Raw genomic sequence first — 20014 nt, forward strand, 5'->3', positions numbered from 1 at the left:
AACGTACAATAAAACGTGTGTCAAAGACTCAAAACGCCAATTTCAAAACAAACTTAAATGTGTGGTCTATTGTCGTTTCTGGTCGGGTTGGGGTTAACCAACCGGGTGGTTGCTATAGATGGGCCAAATCCTATAAGTTGTTTTGAGTACGTCTGTTACTTGTGAAAGAAGCAACACATCATTCCTTTTGGGGGAAACATTTCAAATCAGATTTATACAAGGAATAGAGAGACGTTGGATTTATAAATTGAAATGCATATATTCGAATAAATTTTGAATTAGATCATGTTATAACATATACTATATTGAAATTACATATGTGGCTTTTCTACATTAAGATCTTGTTAACTGCTAATTTGTTCCTTAATGCCATAATTGCTTAGTTGTGTGTGAGCTTCAAATCTGTTGTAGATTTGTTTATCTTCGACCACTAGATAAACACATTGGTGGGAGATTTTGTTAGATAAGCAAATTTCCAGACATGGAGCCAGAGGTGATACACACACTCATTTCTATAAGAGCTCTCCTAGATCAAGTCTTTGCAATGTCAACACAACTCTACTTGCTTTTTCCTAGAATAAATTGCAAGTTCGAATCTCACTGCTCAAAGAAGACACATGTTTCTTTGAAGAGCTAGACCTTTTCCTAGAATATGCTTATTGCCACTTCTAAGGTACCTACTGCTAAGGCTCTTCCTTTGTGTACTTAATTCCTATCGCAACGTCCATGTTGCGAAAATCGCAACCATATAACCGATCGTCTTCTCGTCCATGCAACATCCATATATTTAACTTAATTAAATTAATGTTACTCAACTCATCATCCTCCAGGTTCCTGTGATTCCAAATGTCACAAAACTTGTGCATTGTAAGGAGCATATGGCTCATTGGCTATGCGTTCTAACAACACCGATCATCTTCCGACCTCGGAAATAACCTTTCTATTGATAGACATGGTAAACGTAAGACCTGCATGGCTTGCAACTATATATATATATCAAGTCAACCTTCGAGCACTAACGTTTAGATTGCCAAATGTTAAGGATACAATCGTATCATGATTTCATTACCTCAATATCTTCTTACCTTGTTTGTATCTCATTCTATATGTAGCTTAACCTAGAGTCTCCCTCTCTAGAATGTATATATATGAATGTATAACCAGCCTCTGCAATATATAAGAAATACATAGCTTACATAGTTACATGGTATCAAAGCTTAATCGATACTCTTACAAAAAAATTATTTTTCCCTGCAGCCTCGCCTCCTCTGTTCTCTTCTTTAGATCTATTCTCTTCTCTATCCTGTCCTTCAGATATCTTCACTCTCATCTCATCTTCTCTTCTCACCATGGCTGCAAACGCTGAAACCGTAGACACCACTGACGACCCAGCCCTTCTCAACATCAACATGATGAACATCACGAAACTAACCTCCACAAACTACACATATGACATGGAGTCTCTAGGTTCATTCTCTAGTTGACGGCTACGATCTTGCTGGCTACATCGATGGCACATACACCGAACCTCTCTTTCTTTGACAACAACACACTCTATATATCAGGTAAAACAAGATCACAATTCACAAAGCAGACCTCAATCGGAATCAGTAGAAAATAGAAAACGAGAAATATTGGTCTTTTGGTTTGAAGTTTGAGACTTAGAGACAATCTGTTAAAGTCTTCTTATTAGTGCTTCTTTCACTAAACATTTAAAAAAATTAGTGACTAGTTTGAAATAAGATGTGTGTGATAGGAGCAAATTCTCTTATACACTACCATATTTTAATTTAAACTAATCTCTAAGCTTGAAAAAGTTCTATATATAAAAACTTCATACTACTTGCTCGTCATGGAATTTGTTTTGAATTTGGGGCTGTAAATCGGGAAATGTATTGTTTGACGGTAACTGCATTTTGCAAAATTGATCCAAATAGACAATACAAATTATCTTCTTCTTTTTTTTTTTTTTACTTTTGATGATAAAAAAAAACACTGAAGCAAGATTCATCTACAAAAATAGATAAACTTAGTCCCAAAATAGCAAATACATTTAGATACGAAGCAAGAATCACCTAATTACAAAGCATTGATGATATTTGAGCTTAAATTAGAGCACGCCGGCGACGCCATAGATCAAGGGAGATAAATTGAGGTCCATCACCTCTTGCGCTGTCTAGCAAGTTCTTCGTATAGCTATACCAAAACAAGGATAAAATGATACATTAGATTTGCATTTAGCTATATATGCAGCTGTGTTGTGTAATAGAATCAATTTATGTTTGTAGAGAAAGAGAGTAAGTACCGATATCTCCTTAAACTTGGATTTAGGCTTTTGGTCTTTAGGCACTCTCTTTTGGTTTTGGTTGTCCAGTATTAGATGGTATGCAACTGTAGCCTAAAACAATGTCAAAATGAAACTTTAGTAATCATTTCTTTGACACTGTTAGAGTATAAATGTTATCATCATATGGATACACTCATACCTCATTTTGGACTTTATCCACAAGAGACGCAAGAACTTGGTTTCTGTCAAATCCTATGTCGACCACTTTCTGGACTATCTCCTCCTCAATCTAGAAATAATCATCAATACGAAAATGTTACAAGTGCTTATAAAATGATGTTATATCATGTTAACTACATGCTAAAAGTTCTAACCTTGTTAGCTTGTTCTGTTGTAGCTAATGGAGGAGTAGCAAGACAAGGAGGAAGATTCTTGTTGAACCAAGGATGCTGACGAATCTCAGGAATGGTGATTCTCATCAGCGGATCAACCATAAGTATTTTTGCTATCAAATCTCTAGCAAGAGGTGATAAATGATCTGGGATATCATATGATCCTCTCTAAAACACACACACACACACACAAAAACATAATTATCTAGACTATACAAAGCATGTATAAACAGATGATTTTATATTTATGAACAAGCTAATTGTCTATTAATACCTTTATTTTATCGAATAGAACCTGAATCTTTATGTCGTTGAAAGGAAGAGAACCGCATAAGAGAGCATACAGTATCACTCCAGAGCTCCATACATCTACTCCTGGTCCAGAATATGGTGTTCCTTTAATAACCTGCATAACAATTTTGGGATATGATTCACTGAAACTTATAAATTAATGAAGTACAAGAATGATTAATATGTTGCTTTTTTTTTTTCCAATTTAATATAATATATATACCTCTGGAGCAGCATAGTTAGGGCTCCCACAGCTTGTCTTTAAAACGTTACCATCTTCCATAACATTGCTCAGTCCAAAATCCACAATCTTAATGTTGCAGTCTGTATCCATAAGCACATTCTCTGGCTTTAGATCTCGGTGGACGACTCCGTTGTGATGACAATGCTCTACACCAGATATGATCTGAATACAGTATATATGATATGAAATTTTATGATACCAATCAAATAAAAGATATATATGATGTCTTAATTACAAACTGTTTCATTTGAAAGGAGAGAGTTAATATTATCAAACCTGTTGAAAGAGATGTCGAGCTTGGTCTTCTGGTAATCTACCGTTCTCTGCAATAAAGTCAAACAGCTCGCCAGATTTCACATATTCCATTACAACGTATATGTAATCCGGCGTCTCTATCACTTCATACTGACGGATGATGTTCGGATGCTTCAACAATCGGAGTATTCTGGTCTCCCTGTGCACTACAAAAGAGAAAAAAAAAATAGAGATAATTAATAAAAATATCATCAACGATAATAATACATTTTACCCTTTAATAATGATCATTCATGGGAATAATCGATATTAATAAATAATATATCCGCTTTGTGATATATATCTATATATTATCCCTTTCCCTAACTTAACCCAAACAGACAAAGAAACATTTCCTTTTGTTGTCCTAAAAACAATTTAGTCATGGCGATGATCGGTATTACTAAGTAACATTTCCGCTTTGGAATCTATATATCGAGTAGGAGTGTTAAAAGAAAAGAAGTATATATAACAAATTCAACATAAATCTTTTGTGTCAGCTTTTCAAGATTTAACATGAAAATTATTTAGCAACAATCCATTAAAAAAAAAATATATCAAGAGCATAAAATCATTGAATATATAAGGGATAGTCACAGTTGTATATACCTTTCATGTCTACCTCACTGTCGTTAAGCTTAAGACGATTAAGGATTTTGATAGCAACCCGGTGTCCAGTAGCTAAATGCACTGCTAATTTAACTTTCGCAAAAGACCCATGCCCGATAGTTTTACCAACTCTATAATTTGGTAAAACCATTGCCTTCTTACTGGTAGATTTCTTGGATGACCCCTCCATTTCACTGTAGTTAGGAAATCTGCAATATAAAAAAAAGTCACACTTGTTAAGTCACATATCACAGTTATAATGAACAATCTAGAGTAAACCAATATAGCGAAGCTAACTAGAAAAACTAACAGAATCGTGAATTTCCCAAATCAGAATCATATTAATTAGTGTGTGCTATAAGCAGTTTCACTGATTAAACTGAAATCAGTGATAAGCAAATATGAACACTTACACGAAAAAAATTGTGCCTCTAGAGAAAAGATGAAAATAAGATAAGCAAAGAATAGCTTTGCCCATGGACGCATATATATTAACTTGGTTGTTTTGTTTTCTTCTTGCTTTGCTGAGTCACACTGTTGACCGAAAAATAAAAATTCACACTTTTTTCATGTAATCACAATTAACCAGTAAATTAATTTCCACACCCCACGCCAAAAATATTAATTTCTGTTTCACCTTAAAAGTATAAAATGCCTATATATAATAATAATATATTAATTATATTAGTACAATATATGGTTAATAGAATCTTTTTTATTCAACACCATACATATTTTTCTATAAAAACAAAATTGCAATTAATGTTGTGGGGGTTTCGTTTGACTGCCTATACAATTTGTATTTCGGTTGACAGACTATAAACAACACTAATATGTCTATATATTGGATATAAAAAAATGAAGAGCTTTATCAGAAATTTTATTTTATCTATATTGTTTGTTCAGTTATTTTTTAAAAAAAAATTATTTTGAATCACATTAGCTAAATTATTATGATTTTAAGTTTTTAATGAAATTTTTCTTTTCTTACTTTTAGAAAAGAAGGAAAAATATTACAACCTATTTTATACAGAAAATAATGTACATTACCTTAAAGACATCTTAAATTTTATAAATTTATTTGATAAATATTTTAAAAAGAAATTGATAAATATTTTCTTTTATGAACTCATTAAGAAAACTTGGAAAAAAAAATCCTTAATCAATTACGGAGATAGCAAACACATAAGCTTCTTTATAACCCTCAAATTACTAATCCCAATTAAATTAAATGAGAAAATTTAGCAAAATATAGTAATAAATCGAAATAATAAAATATAACCTTTAGTTATCGTCAAATTTATGCATTATCTCATAAAATAAATGACCATTGCAACTTATTTAAATGAAACTGTATCAATCATGGATTTATATTCAGAGAACTTATGTTCACGGATGTGTTGCCTTGATATTACATTTACCCTTTAACGTGATTCTAGAAATTATTGAAAGTGTCTATACTCTATAATGAGCATGGAGAAGGAAGTCATTCAAGATGTCTATCAAAAATATGGAGTAAGAAAGGTTGGTTGTGCTGAATCTAATAGGAATAAAAAGAATTCTCATGGTAAAATCGTCTATATAACAATTTTCATAGTTTGCAATAAATAATAAATTTACACGTTAAAACAAAATAGCTAATTTATTGTTCGTACCATAACAACTTAATCTTGGATCATTAAATATACGTTATTAGTTTCAAAAAAATGTCATTTAAATAAACGTAACTTTTTGGAATGAAATGTACGGAATAATATTGGAAGTAGTGTGATTTTGTTTTGTCGACAATTGGATCATAAAAAATTAAAGAATTAGGGTTTGTCTTGTTACAGTAATATGTTTTAAAATGTAATTAAAAGTGAATGAAATGTGTATGGTGTGGTATGTGTATAAATGTATATTAATATAAATAATTAAAAGAATCCTATTATAAAATAAATTAATATAATTGTTTTGTAATCATAAAATCAAAACAAAAAAAGTTATTGAATATTACTGAATAAAACAAAAAATGCAAACCTAGTAATAACATTTTTAATTACGTTTAAATATAAGAACATAGTAATAACATTGCCTACGAAAATGAAACATAATTGAAGTTTTAAAGAAAGAAATATCGAGATAGTTTTGTTAATGAACTATAAAAAAAATTGTTTTATAAAGAGTGTTGTGGCGCCCCTTATCTTTTTTAATTAGTTATCTTATTCTCCTTTTTGTTTATTCCTTTCTTTATAAATATTGTTTTGTTTGATTAATTTCATCGATTTTATCATTCACCAAAACAAAATCGTCGGAAACTTTTGCACACTAGAAATAGAATTATTATCAAAGATCTAAGATTTGATCAGGGATATGTTCTAATTATTTCCAAAAAATAGGATATCCATAGTGTTACGATCTACTAAAATCTCAATACCAAAAAATTGGATTCAGTTCTAGATATCTTGACTTGGATATATGGATTTCAATTTGATATCGTTAAATATGTTAAAAATACACAGTATAATTAGTCCCTTTGTTATGAGGATAAACAGATTTGTCCCTGTGTTGCTTCTTATGTATATTTTTAATCTTTTTATTTCTTTGTTTTTACTAATTCACGTCTACCAACCAAAAGTATATTGTAGTACATATAGTATAAAATTAGTTGTGAAGTGATTTTAGTGCAGTGGCAAATGGTAAGTCTTTAATGCACAAGATACCATCACAGCGGAGATCGAGTTCCGCTCCCTACGAATGTAGGAATTTGGCTAATATGCCGGCCTGTTGTGGCCCAATGATTGAAAAAAAAAAAATTTGTTCTTTGGACGTTATTCTTCTATTGTGTTGTATGTTATCTTCTTTTTTTTTTTTTTTTTCTGGGCTTGTGGCTGTTTTTAGATTACAGACGTTGGATTCACTCATGTCATAATGGGCCGATATGGCTTTAAAAAAAGTGCATTTAGACATGAGTGAATCCAAATTTTGTAAAATTTAAAAATAAATCTTTAAACAATTTTATTCTAAAATAATTCATGACTCGTTGTGGTTTTGTGGATACATGATATTTTAGTATTCTCAAACCAAGCTCTGAAACACTTTTTTTTTCTTTCTGAAACAACAGCTCTAAAACACTTATGTAATTATGTTTTTCTTTTGTAATGAATACAAAACATTTTGTTATCCTCAAAAAAAAATAGTTTTGTAATTTTTGCCAAATATAATATACTAGCATTTGACCCGCGCTATGCGCGACAATTAGATGAGGGTGTTTGCTTGGGTTTTTTTTTTGTATATTCTATTTTCTTTATGTAAATTTCTATGTGCCTTTTGGTTGTGTTCTTCATTTGTTTTCCTTTGTTCTTTTGTTGGTTTGGTTTGTTCATCTTTGTTTTCACAGAAAGTATAATGTAGTCAACTGTTTATTTTAAAGTAATTTAAATCATTGAGTTTTTTTTTCCAATTTAAAAATTTATAATGAGAAGTTTAGTTTGTATAGTTATAGTTGTTGTGTTGTTGTAGTAGTTAGTTGTGCTTAATTTTTTTTTTTTGGTCATGTCATGGTTGTAGGTCATATTTTAATTATTCTCATATGTAATTAGTAAAGTGTGGGAGTAGTTTTTTGTAAATGATTTTGTATTTGTAGTGATTAGGTAGGTGTTTTTTATAATTTTTATAATTTATATCAGTTACTTACATTTATTTTTGAAAATTTTTATTTTGTGTTTCCACTGTTGGGCCCAATTTTTCTGTAAGGCTTAAAATTGTGTTGGTCGATTGGGTCTTTAGTGGGATGTTATTGAGTTGGGAATAGCTTAGTTCTGTTTTAAAATAGGATGTCATCTTGAACAAATAGCAGAGAAGCTATTTTTGCGATCTACAGTACAATATGAGTCTTCAAACTATTTCTTGGATGTTTGGATTCCTTTTTCAGTCATCTCTTTCATTGATGCACAATTCCTCTTTTTTTTGGCATATTTGGATGTTTTCCTCATCGCTTCGCATCTATAGGGTGTTATTGTTTATCCCCTGTTATTTCGTTGAAGGTTAGTGTTAATTGGTCTGAATATTTGTTTATTTTTAAAGTGTTTTCTTCCTTTGAATTCTTAATTAATTAATCCATTCTTGTTGGTAGATTAGTTGTTAGTTAAGTTTCGGTTGGCCCCTTAGTGAGTGTTTCTATTTGATGTGGATTGTGTTATGTTAAATTAAAATTTTGTGTCTATGATGCTCTTATTTTATGGGGGGGGGGGGGGGGGGGGTTTATTTGTCATTAAATTTAGTTCTTTGCTGAACTAAATTTGGCACTTTATTTTCTGCATCTTTGTCGTTAACTAACGGTGTCTAACTAACGGTGTCTGCATCTTTTACATTCTTTGTGTTTGGTGATGGTTTTGTCAATTGTTGGCGAATAATGTTAATTGAGTTTCAGTTGTTTTTCCCTAATCCTCTGTAAGTGTTGCTTGTTTTATTCTGTCTGATTTGTATTTACTTTTCATTTTTAATAGCCCATTTTCTCCAAGCCGAGTTTTCTATGGTCTAGTTGTCCCTGAAGGTAAAGCCTTCTCGCATAAATCTATCTCTTGGTGGTCGTAATACGTCGAGACCTCTTTTTGACATGGTTTGTGAGATCTTCTATGTTCTGATTTTGTTGTGATGGTTAGTGGGCTAGTTTAATTTTTTTTTACGCATCTTTTGTTTTCTTGCTACACTGTCTGTTTTGTTCTCTTGTTGGTATTCTTTTTGAGGCGTTTGCAACAAAGGACGGCGCTATGGAATATCGTGGAGAGGGGTTTTATTCTGCCAGCGAAAAAAACATGTGGCTTAGTGGGTAATGTCACAAAATTGGATTAATGAATTGGGCTTTTAAAGAAATGTGAGAGAAATAAATAGGAATTGCTTAGTGGGTAATGTTTAAAATATGGACTTATTAAATAGAGGGAGTGGCTGACATGACAGCACCAAGAATGAGAAAATGGAACTTTATATATATAGATAGACGGAGAAACATTTACAATTGATAGAAGGTAAATGCATATTCCAAAAATTAATGCAAAATAAAAGTATAAACTAACTTTTATTTGTTTACTAGTATTAAAGATAATTAATTAACTTAACCCAAAAATATAGAAATCATAGAAAACATATCTGAATTCTAAATCCCCTATATATTAATAGAGAAGCACACTATTGAAAAAGCTGATGTGTCGCCGCCAGAGAGATCTGTGTACCTTTTAACAAAATACCCTTAAATTTTCTACTTAATTACACTGACATGCCATTATATATTTAAAAAAAAAAATTAACTGAATAATAATTAGATATATCATCATTTTCACACAAATATAAATATCACATATTAAAACTAATTAAATAATTACATACTATTTTAAGACAAAATTTCACTAAAATTTACTTACAAATATACAAGTCAAAGTTATATTAATTTCTTAAAATCAATATAATTTGAATATTCGAAAAGGCTACAAAAACATATCAATTAATATAAAGCTAATAAAAATAAAGAACATATAACTTATTAATGTAATCATATAAAGACGAAATGTTATTTTTTATGTTAGTATTATTACCATAATAATTTAAATAACAAGCTTTCAATAGTTATTATAATTGATTATGAAAAAGTATATTACTCCTGAATTATCTCCAACTCATTAACAAAAACTTAATTCTCAATAAATATCGATTTATATACACCCGGGTTATCCGGGTTATCGGTGTTTTGTTGATGGTTCTTGGAAAGATACAGATGATTATGCAAGAGCAGGATGGGTTTGTACTTCTTCGTAGGGAATGTCACCTATTTTGGGCGCTACTAACTACCGGCGCAGTCTCTCTCCGTTACACGCTGAGATTGAAGCTTTCATCTGGGCGATGCGGTGTATGATTGGCCATGACTTCCGTGATGTGGCTTTCTTTACAGACAGTTTGGACTTGGTGAAGATGGTGTCTTCCCCACATGACTGGCCGGCCTTTGCAACCTACTTGGAGGGTATTAAGTTGGACCGAGAGGAGTTTTCTTCTTTCTCTTTATCTTATATTTCTCGTAATGCTAATGTTAAAGCGGACTCTTTGGCACGCCAAGCGCGCCTATCTCCGTTTCATATTTTGTTTGTAAACAATTTTCCCCCAAATTGGCTCATTTGAGCTGATTCTTTTTGTTGACAAAATATATATATATATATATATATATATATATATATATATATAAATGACAACAAATTAGGAGATATCATGATGTATGATTATTTATATATATATATATATATATATATATATATATATATATATATATCTAAGTACGTAAACTAATTAATCTCAACATTTAGTTTGATTATTCATTAAAAATGGATATATTAATAACCGAATAAGAATATACGTTCTAATTGTATATTCATCTATGTGTTATTAAAAAGGAATGTGACAATAATCATTATCATTATAAATAAACTTAGTACCCAAGAAAAATGATAATATATTTAAATTGCGTGATTATTAGATTATGCAAAATTGTTATTAGTTACTCGATAAACCATAAATATAAATTTGATTTTTAAAACACACAAAATATATATTACCATAAATTGTAACATTTTATAAATATTTTCTTTACCACGTTCACATATTCACGGATGAAATGTGTTCTTACACGAATACGTTTATTTTGCAATTTCATTAACTTTTTTTATAATGGTTGTTTTGGTAATAATCCGTCATTTATAGAAAATAATAACAAACCAACTAACTCAAAAGATTTAAATAGCCTAATCAAAAATATTAAATCAATAAATTAGATTATCTTCATAAAATTTAGTTTAGAATCTGATTGTTGCTAACATATAATAAAATTAAATAATTCAAGTACCGAGTAATTTAATATATGTTGTTATGGTTACATAAGAAACATGCAAAATTATTATGATTACAAAATAAAGCATCATAAGATATGAATTTGCAATATTGCAATAAATAGTAGCATTTCATCAATATTTTATCTACCATAAAACCTCTTATACATTTAAAGATTTTATGGGTGAAACGTATCTTTTACACGAAAAACGCAGCTTTGAATAAATAAATAAAAAACTTTAGTTACATATTATGTTTGACACAAATATATATTAGTTTTATGATAATAATTTTCTTTAAATCGATTTATCCCGCATTATGTGCGGGTTGTTACCTAGTTAAACAATAAAGCAATAATTGTCTAGAAAATCACTAATGGTATGAGCTGGAGAGCACAACTAGGCAACTCAAAGAATCAACTTAAAAACCATTGATGCTTTAGAGGACACCTAACTCTGTGAGAAACGCTACACATAGATCAAGGAAGATAAACTGAGGTCCATCAACTCTTTGGATGTCTAGCAAGTACTTGTTTTCTCCTACTTTGTATAGCTATAACAACAGCAAGAAAATAATACAGATTAGTGCATTTAAGAAAAAAAAATCTAATTTGATTATGAGAATGTAAATTATATGAGAAGTTTATATTCTCATCACATCATATATACCTGAAATTCAAATTTGATGATAGTTGGTAAGATCATGGCACATTCATCCACAATCGTTTGATTCTTATCGTTAGCAAAGCTGCGAACCCATCTGCATTTTATGTTGTAGTGTCCAATCTTTTTCCAGCACACTTTTAGATTTTGAAGAGCCTTAAAAACTTCACTCATGATCTCACAAGGGTTTCCTCGAGACTGTCAAAATATCAAGAACAAATCTTCATCTATATTGATAACATGTTTTTGACTGGTAAAAGTATTATACTAACAAATGAAATCGAAAAAAATGAGTATCCAAAAAAAAAACTATGGACTAACCTGAAGTCCAAGGGTCCAGGTTTTGTCATCTTTGATCCGTGATCTTAGTCTAGTCAATCCCGGAATGGAACGGCCAACATGTGAAACAATCTCTTGAACTGGAATCGTCGAATTAAATAAACCATCCTAAATATGTAGCATTAACAAGGGAATGCGGTTATAACATAGTATGTATTTTTTTTATAGAGAATCAATTTAATAAATGTGAATTGTGAAAAACTTGAGTAATGTTTTTAATAATAAAAGTTGTTAGTAAAGAAAGAGAGTAAGAGTACCGATTTCTCTTTAAACTTGGTTTGGAAATAGTCACTAGGAACACACTTGCGGTTTCGGTTGTCAAGTAATAGATAGTATGAAACTGTAGCCTAATTTATAAAATGCAAACAAAATGTAACGTACGTAAGTATCAATTATACAGTCCAATCTCATTATTACAAGAAACACACAGCTCATACCTCATTTTGGATTCTATTGAGAAGAGATTCAACAACTTGGTTTCTATCCAAACCTATGTTGACTACTTTTTGAACTATCTCCTCTTCAATCTGGACAAAGTAATGAAACCAAAATTTAATAGAAAAATTTCATACAAATGATGTTATTTTTGTTTTATAATATAGTGACAAAGTTCTAATTACCTTGTTAGCTTGTTCTCTAGTATCTAATGGAGGAATAGCAAGATAAGGAGGAAGATGATTATTGAACCAAGGATGTTGACGAATCTCAGGAATGGTAATTCTCATCAGCGGATCAACCATAAGCATCCTCGGTATCAAATCTCTAGCAGCATATGATAAATGATCTGGAAGAGCATACATTCCTTTCTGAAAATAAAACAGAACAAAAAAAAACAAAAATTTGTCACTATAAACCCATAAATAGACAAATAGCATAGATGAGTTTACAAAAAAACAAAAAAAAATCAATCGCCTTCTGATAATACCTTTATTTTATCGAACAGAATAGGAATATTTTCGTCGTCGAAAGGAAGAGTCCCGCATAAGAGAGCATACAATATCACTCCACAGCTCCATATATCTACTTCTGGTCCAGAATATGGTCTTCCTGAAATAACCTGTACAACAATTTTGGGATATGATCATTAACTGAATTTATAATATATACCCAATTTAATGAAAGAATGACAAACCAAATTAATATACCTCCGGAGCAGCATAGTTAGGGCTTCCACAACTCGTCTTTAGAAAGTGACCATCATGCATGACATTACTCAGCCCAAAGTCAACAATCTTAATGTTGCATTTTGAATCCAAAAGCACATTCTCTGGCTTAAGATCCCGGTGGACGATTCTATTGCGATGACAATACTCCACACCAGATATGATCTGCATATATAATATGATCTTTATTATAAAAAAAAGTGTTACCAAACAAAGCAAAAAGCTCTCCCGATATGAAATGGAATGCAAAAAACATATATTGATACCAAACCTGTCGAAAAAGATGACGAGCTTCGTCTTCTTGTATTCTACCTTTTTCAACAATATAGTCAAAAAGCTCTCCCGACTTCACATATTCCATTACAACATATATGTTGTCAGGCGTCTCTATGACTTCATATTGACGGATGATGTGGGGATGCATCAACAATCTTAGTATTTTGATCTCCCTTTGCACTACGAAAGACAAAAAATAATATATATATATATATATATATATCAATTACATATCCTCAAATCTTTAGTCCATAACACAAAGAGTGTAAAAGTTTTTTTTTTGTCATAAAACTAATATATCCAAACGACAAAAGATAATAGAATAGCATTTCCGTTTCGAGACCTATGTTTCAATGAAAGTAATTTTATAGACGACACAAAATTTAACATAAATCTTTTTTGTTGGTTTCTCAATATTGAATATGAAAAAGATTAGAATACAATCCATATATACCAAACCAACTATATATATTAGCAAGACCATCAATTGTTGATCATCATCTTGTAAACCTATGAAATCTCTTATAGAAAACTAAAAATAAAATCAAAAGGACAAAAAGTAATAAAATAAAAAAAGACATGTACCTTTGGTCTCAATACCCATGGTCTTAATCTTAGAACGATTAAGAATTTTGATAGCAACCTTGTGTCCGGTAGCTACATGTAGAGCTAATTTCACTTTTGCAAAGGATCCATGTCCAAGAGTTTTACCAATCCTATAATTTGGTAAAACTGATACGATTTTACTGGTAGTTTTTTCCGATGATCCGTCCATTTCACTGTTTAAGAAAAATATGAAATATAAACAAAAACTATAATCAAAACTCTATAGCACAAATAGATATCAATTATGTTAATGAAAACATATCAGTAAAATAGTCGAATCATCGGAAAAAAACTACCTATAAAATGAACAGTCGAGAAACATCAATGGTGAATCTAACTATCAAAATCATATTTCAATTTCGCTCACTACATTAATAGGTGTCCTAGTTGAAGGAAGAAATTTGTGAGCCGTGTTTTCTTTTCTAAAAAAAAAGTTGAAAATAAATTTTTGTAGAAAAAATACATCACTCTTAACATAGTCGCATAGCATCTGGTTGATATATATAGAGAAAAATTGAAACCGATGAAACAAATATGAACACATACACAGAAAAATTTGCACCTCTCGAGAAAAAGAGCAAAAATACAAGAAAAGAGTAATTATACCTTAGTGCATGAGCACATATATTAACCTGTTTCTTTTGTTTTTATCTGCTTTGCTGAGTCACATTCTTGACCAAACAAAAATGGTGTCACACTTTTTTCATGTATCATTGGATAAGAATAAACAAAATTGCATACAAAGGTCAGTTTCTGTTTTACCTTAAAAGTAGAGTAATCACCTAAATATGACAATAAAATTCAAAATATTAGAATCTATTCAAAATTTTCAAAAAAATAAAGATATCATTCCTAAAAACAAACTTGCTATTTAGTGCTTTGACTATTATAGTATTATGTAATTTATATTTCTATATACAGATATAATTTATATCTATATAATGTATAACTATTATAAAATGTATATCTCTTTTTATATATAGCATTTTATATATTATTATATAAAACTTGGTTTCAAAGTTAGTCATTAACATAAAAATCGCGACATTTGTCAAGTCTACCAATAATTAAGCCTACCAATAAAATTTTTAGTCTTTACAAAATTTGAATGTTAAATAGAAAATGTGTATTTAGAAATTTTTATTTACAAGTGTATGTTTTCTTAGTTTTTATTTTTAAACAAAAAGGAAAACTAACAAAAATTGCAGAAAATAACTTTATTAAATAAGTTAGTTAATTTTATTTGTTCTTAATACTAAATAAGATATATCATATATTTGATCGTGACATGTGTTAAATAAAATTTATAAAAATTATAAAGTTTATAAAGTACTTATGGATGATAAATACTATACATTCTGAAATCTTGTAAAAATTAAAATTTGGAACATAAAGAGATTTCAGATATCTATATTTTTCTAAACATTATGCAAATAAACTATGAGGGGTGTATTGAAACTATGATTTTGGAAGATTTGATGGGATTTAGAAAATTTGGAATTTTGAAAGATTTTAGGGAAGTTGATATGATTTATTGTAAAATTCTTTCAAATCCCACATAAAACCATGAGATTTGGATTTCTCTATTTTTAACTAAACAAATCCCACCTAAATCCTCCAGAATCTCAAAAATCATTAAAATCCAAATCCACAAACTATTTTGAATAACAGTAGATTTTAAAGTAGATTTTTAAATCATCAGTTCAATAACAGTAGATTTTAATAGACTTTTTAAAATACATAATTGAATAACATAGGATTTGTAAGTTTCACACAAATCACTTAAAATGTCAAGTTGAATACACCCCCCTATATGTCGCTGAATTTATGACGATTTTTTTTTTTATAATGTTTTTGAAGTTAGTTACTTATAAGTTAATCGAATAATGCTTTACCTTGAACTGCTCATGCGTAATTGCTACTACGTCATACAGTAATCACCGTAGACCTGGGATAGCTACTACACGAATTTTGGTAATTTGGGTAAGTTTTCATAATTATAGAAAAATATACTCAAGCAGAATTTTTATTAACCGATCCATCCATCCATTCATTTTTATCACTACTGTATACGTCATATTATATTCTATAACCAAATAATATATACTTCCAATTTCAAGAGAAATATATTTTCCTTTATAAATATATTTTAGTTTTTTACTTCTAAATTTTTTTTTTGTTTTACTTTTAAAAATTACATTTTTCCACTATATGAAATATCTCATATAATATGAGAAGGTTTTTCTCAACTTTTGTTAAGAAGATGACACTTGGCCTGTTATCTATCCGACACCTGTACATTTTTGTTGTTTGGACATAATTAATTAAATTCTTTGGACCTCTAAAAGCCCATAAAACAAAAAAAAAATCTTAACATTTCTTTCTTCCCTTCTTCAATTAGGCCCCTTCCGATCTAAACCCACCATTTATCAGTTTATGATTTCATTTTAGGAACAATCTGATTATAGGTTATTTTGAAATTATAAAAATATATTTCAATCTTATGTATGATTCACGTACAAGAACGAATTCTAAATTATGTATAAAATTTATTTATGGGTTTCAATCTTATAAATGATTCACAAGCAAGAAAGGAATCTAAATTATATTAGATTATAGATGTTTACATGTTCTCAAAATTCTGTTAAATATTCATAAATTTTTGACTCAAAATTTAATTTCTGGGTTTACTTTCTGCCTTTTTGGCCTTTAATCTTATATAATCTAATGGTGGGATGTTTTATGTAAGTAATTTCATAAATATTTCACATTAGATCTTACCAATGCGGTTTCCATAATATTAGAATTCAATCCGTTTTCCATAAAATTTAATTTTAGTCCCTAATTACTCTCATTTTAAGAGAATTTTTTCAGTCATTATTATTTAATTTCAGTCATTAGGTTTTTATGAAGAATTATATTATTTTTATATATTTTTCCAAATTTCAATATGTATTCTTCAATAATTTTAAATATATTTTTGCAGGTTATCATGTTTGTTGTTCGCATTTAAACTACATCAGAAAAATATAATGTGAGAATGTTTGACAAATTTCCTTATTCATTCAAGTGTTTATGTATGTCTTTCCTAATATCGATGGGCCGGTCCGGCGATTTGGGATGACCTATGTCAATTTGTTTTTAAAAAACTATTTTCATTATCGTAAATAAAATTATAAGAATAGTAATATAAAAAATTATTTTCATAACATTTTCCACTTTCACATATAATAGTTTACTTCCTAAGAAACTTTATTATTATGACATTTGATATTATAATATTATGCGGTTTGTGTACTAAGTAGCTACAACAAAATAAATATTTGTTTTATTCAATTACATTTATGATAAACTAAATAGACAGATCTAAAAATTCATTTCGGAAGATGACACTTGGCCTGTTATCTATCCGACACCTGTACATTTTTGTTGTTTGGACATAATTAATTAAATTCTTTGGACCTCTAAAAGCCCATAAAACAAAAAAAAAATCTTAACATTTCTTTCTTCCCTTCTTCAATTAGGCCCCTTCCGATCTTACCAATGCGGTTTCCATAATATTAGAATTCAATCCGTTTTCCATAAAATTTAATTTTAGTCCCTAATTACTCTCATTTTAAGAGAATTTTTTCAGTCATTATTATTTAATTTCAGTCATTAGGTTTTTATGAAGAATTATATTATTTTTATATATTTTTCCAAATTTCAATATGTATTCTTCAATAATTTTAAATATATTTTTGCAGGTTATCATGTTTGTTGTTCGCATTTAAACTACATCAGAAAAATATAATGTGAGAATGTTTGACAAATTTCCTTATTCATTCAAGTGTTTATGTATGTCTTTCCTAATATCGATGGGCCGGTCCGGCGATTTGGGATGACCTATGTCAATTTGTTTTTAAAAAACTATTTTCATTATCGTAAATAAAATTATAAGAATAGTAATATAAAAAATTATTTTCATAACATTTTCCACTTTCACATATAATAGTTTACTTCCTAAGAAACTTTATTATTATGACATTTGATATTATAATATTCTGCGGTTTGTGTACTAAGTAGCTACAACAAAATAAATATTTGTTTTATTCAATTACATTTATGATAAACTAAATAGACAGATCTAAAAATTCATTTCGGCGATGGAACAAAACTATTGCATTTTTATACTCAACCAAAACTTAGAGTAATTATTTATAACTTTATTTACTTGGATTCATTTTCATTATTAAAATTTCTTAAATTTTTTTTTTAATTTGTATTAGAATGTATAAAGAATAAATTATATTTAGGGATGTGATTGCATTTTTTACCTCACCAAAAATAAGCTGGTAAAATATATTTATTAAGTTCATTGTTGTTTACCTAAATTTCATATTTAGATTATATTCATGTAAGTTATATTCCAAAATTACATGTTTTTGTAGATGTTAGTGGTAATATAAATTGTGCAAACGCAAGCAAGAAAATAAAAAGATGAAGAATGCTGATATAATAATGTATGTTTCTCCTAAAGCTCATTTCTATAGAACAATTGTAATAACATATAATAATATAAAATATTCTATAACATGTCCTAAAAATAGTTAAGTTTTTTAAAATTTTCAACTTCTAGATATGCATCATTTACAATTTGATAATTTGACAGTTTATTAAAATTCGACAATCGATATTATTACTCATAAATTTAAATTTATGTATGTCATGTGTATAAGTAAATTTGTCTATAGTATTTGTAATTTATTATCAATAATGTTTTCTAAATAATACAAGTTCAATTTCTAAACCATGAAATTTACAACATCCGAAAGTTTAATTTTATTTCACTAAAATTGTCTCAATTCTTAATTTTTAAAAATTTAAACAATTAAACATATATCTATAAATTAATATCACTATAAATTAATAAAATGTCTTGGTCCCATCATTATTAATTTATAGAAGTTTTACTGTACTCTAATACTATATATAAAAGGAAAATTCAAGTAACTCCAAACAAAAGAACCCAAAAAAAATTGAAATGATCAGTATATTTTTAAAATCACTAAAATAACAATTGCTGAGTAAACAAATAAAAGAACTAATAATATCCAAATTACTAAAATTCAAAAACAATGTAAGCTAAATCCGTGCGTAGCACGGGATGACTTCTAGTATATATATATATATATGTGATTACATATGTGTTGATTATCCGATGAAATATCTCTGTGTTCTAAATTAGTTTTTTGTTTTGTTTTGTGTGAACCAAAATTAGTTTTATGGTGTTCATAGTGTAAATATTTTACATTATAGATGAAAAGAAAGAGAGAGTCGAAGGCAGTAGCCAGTAAGGCTGGAGCCTGGAACACATGCTTTAAAGTATTTTATTTTATTTTCTTGAAATTTTTCTATTTTTGCTCTTTTGTATCTGTTACGCATTGCATGTGTCATGTGTCACGTAATGTAATGTACTAATGATAATTGAAAACTTCTCATAGATTGGATGGATATATATCATATCTATACGGATCTTCATATATATAACGTAGACATTTTTGCTATATTTCTCTTTTCGATTTTTATGAGAAAGTTCGTTATATATTACACGAATCTGAATATCTGATTGTGTCTTATTCTTCCCTATTTTTCTGATTTCTCTCTATCCACGAAAATTCTTGATACATAATATTTACATTTCATTTTCTTAATAATGTTTTTGACTTCCATGAGAGCGTTACGTTGAGAGGTTTTTTGGGATTAAGGTTTGGTTTATTTGCATAATGTTTAGTTCTGTGTCATATCATTATTTTCATGTTTTTGTTTGACAAGTATTTACATTCTTAGCAAAAAAAAAACAAATGTTTTGACGTTTGATAAGCTTCCACCTGCAGTTGTTGACTTGGTATAAGTCTAGCATGTCTAATTCATGTAAGATTTGTTCCTACATCTTCTTTTGTCCATCTCCCTATTTTTAAATAGATGTCTATGTCTTGTGACGGACGGCTCCGAAAGAATCT

At 29.1% G+C, this 20014-nt stretch overlaps 2 protein-coding genes across 3 annotated transcripts; both read right to left on the reverse strand.

The window, feature by feature from the left end:
• Positions 1–1947: 1947 nt before the first annotated feature.
• LOC104720626 (SNF1-related protein kinase catalytic subunit alpha KIN12-like) lies at positions 1948–4570 on the reverse strand. The gene is made up of 9 exons (XM_087479383.1): positions 4531–4570; positions 4118–4326; positions 3491–3675; positions 3194–3376; positions 2954–3085; positions 2662–2847; positions 2487–2576; positions 2306–2398; positions 1948–2196 (listed from the first exon to the last, which is right to left on the reverse strand). The coding sequence occupies exons 2-9, from the start codon at positions 4305–4307 to the stop codon at positions 2161–2163; spliced, it is 1095 nt and encodes a 364-aa protein (XP_087335509.1). The 5' UTR covers positions 4308–4326; positions 4531–4570; the 3' UTR covers positions 1948–2160.
• Positions 4571–11064: 6494 nt separating this feature from the next.
• Positions 11065–14758, reverse strand: LOC104732904 (SNF1-related protein kinase catalytic subunit alpha KIN12-like). 2 transcript variants are annotated; one of them, XM_087477755.1, is made up of 11 exons: positions 14619–14758; positions 13992–14185; positions 13402–13586; positions 13113–13295; positions 12893–13024; positions 12588–12773; positions 12405–12494; positions 12225–12314; positions 11950–12075; positions 11635–11826; positions 11065–11518 (listed from the first exon to the last, which is right to left on the reverse strand). In XM_087477755.1, exons 2-11 carry the CDS (start codon positions 14179–14181, stop codon positions 11405–11407), a joined length of 1488 nt encoding a protein of 495 aa, XP_087333881.1. In that variant the 5' UTR covers positions 14182–14185; positions 14619–14758; the 3' UTR covers positions 11065–11404. The 2 variants fall into 2 exon arrangements, with proteins under 2 accessions (XP_087333881.1, XP_010450810.2); XM_010452508.3 differs by lacking the exon at positions 14619–14758 and adding an exon at positions 14309–14610.
• Positions 14759–20014: the final 5256 nt, after the last annotated feature.

Source organism: Camelina sativa, chromosome 12, assembly GCF_030686135.1.
Source record: "Camelina sativa cultivar CO46 ecotype springtype chromosome 12, ASM3068613v1".
Taxonomy (NCBI): Eukaryota; Viridiplantae; Streptophyta; class Magnoliopsida; order Brassicales; family Brassicaceae; genus Camelina; species Camelina sativa.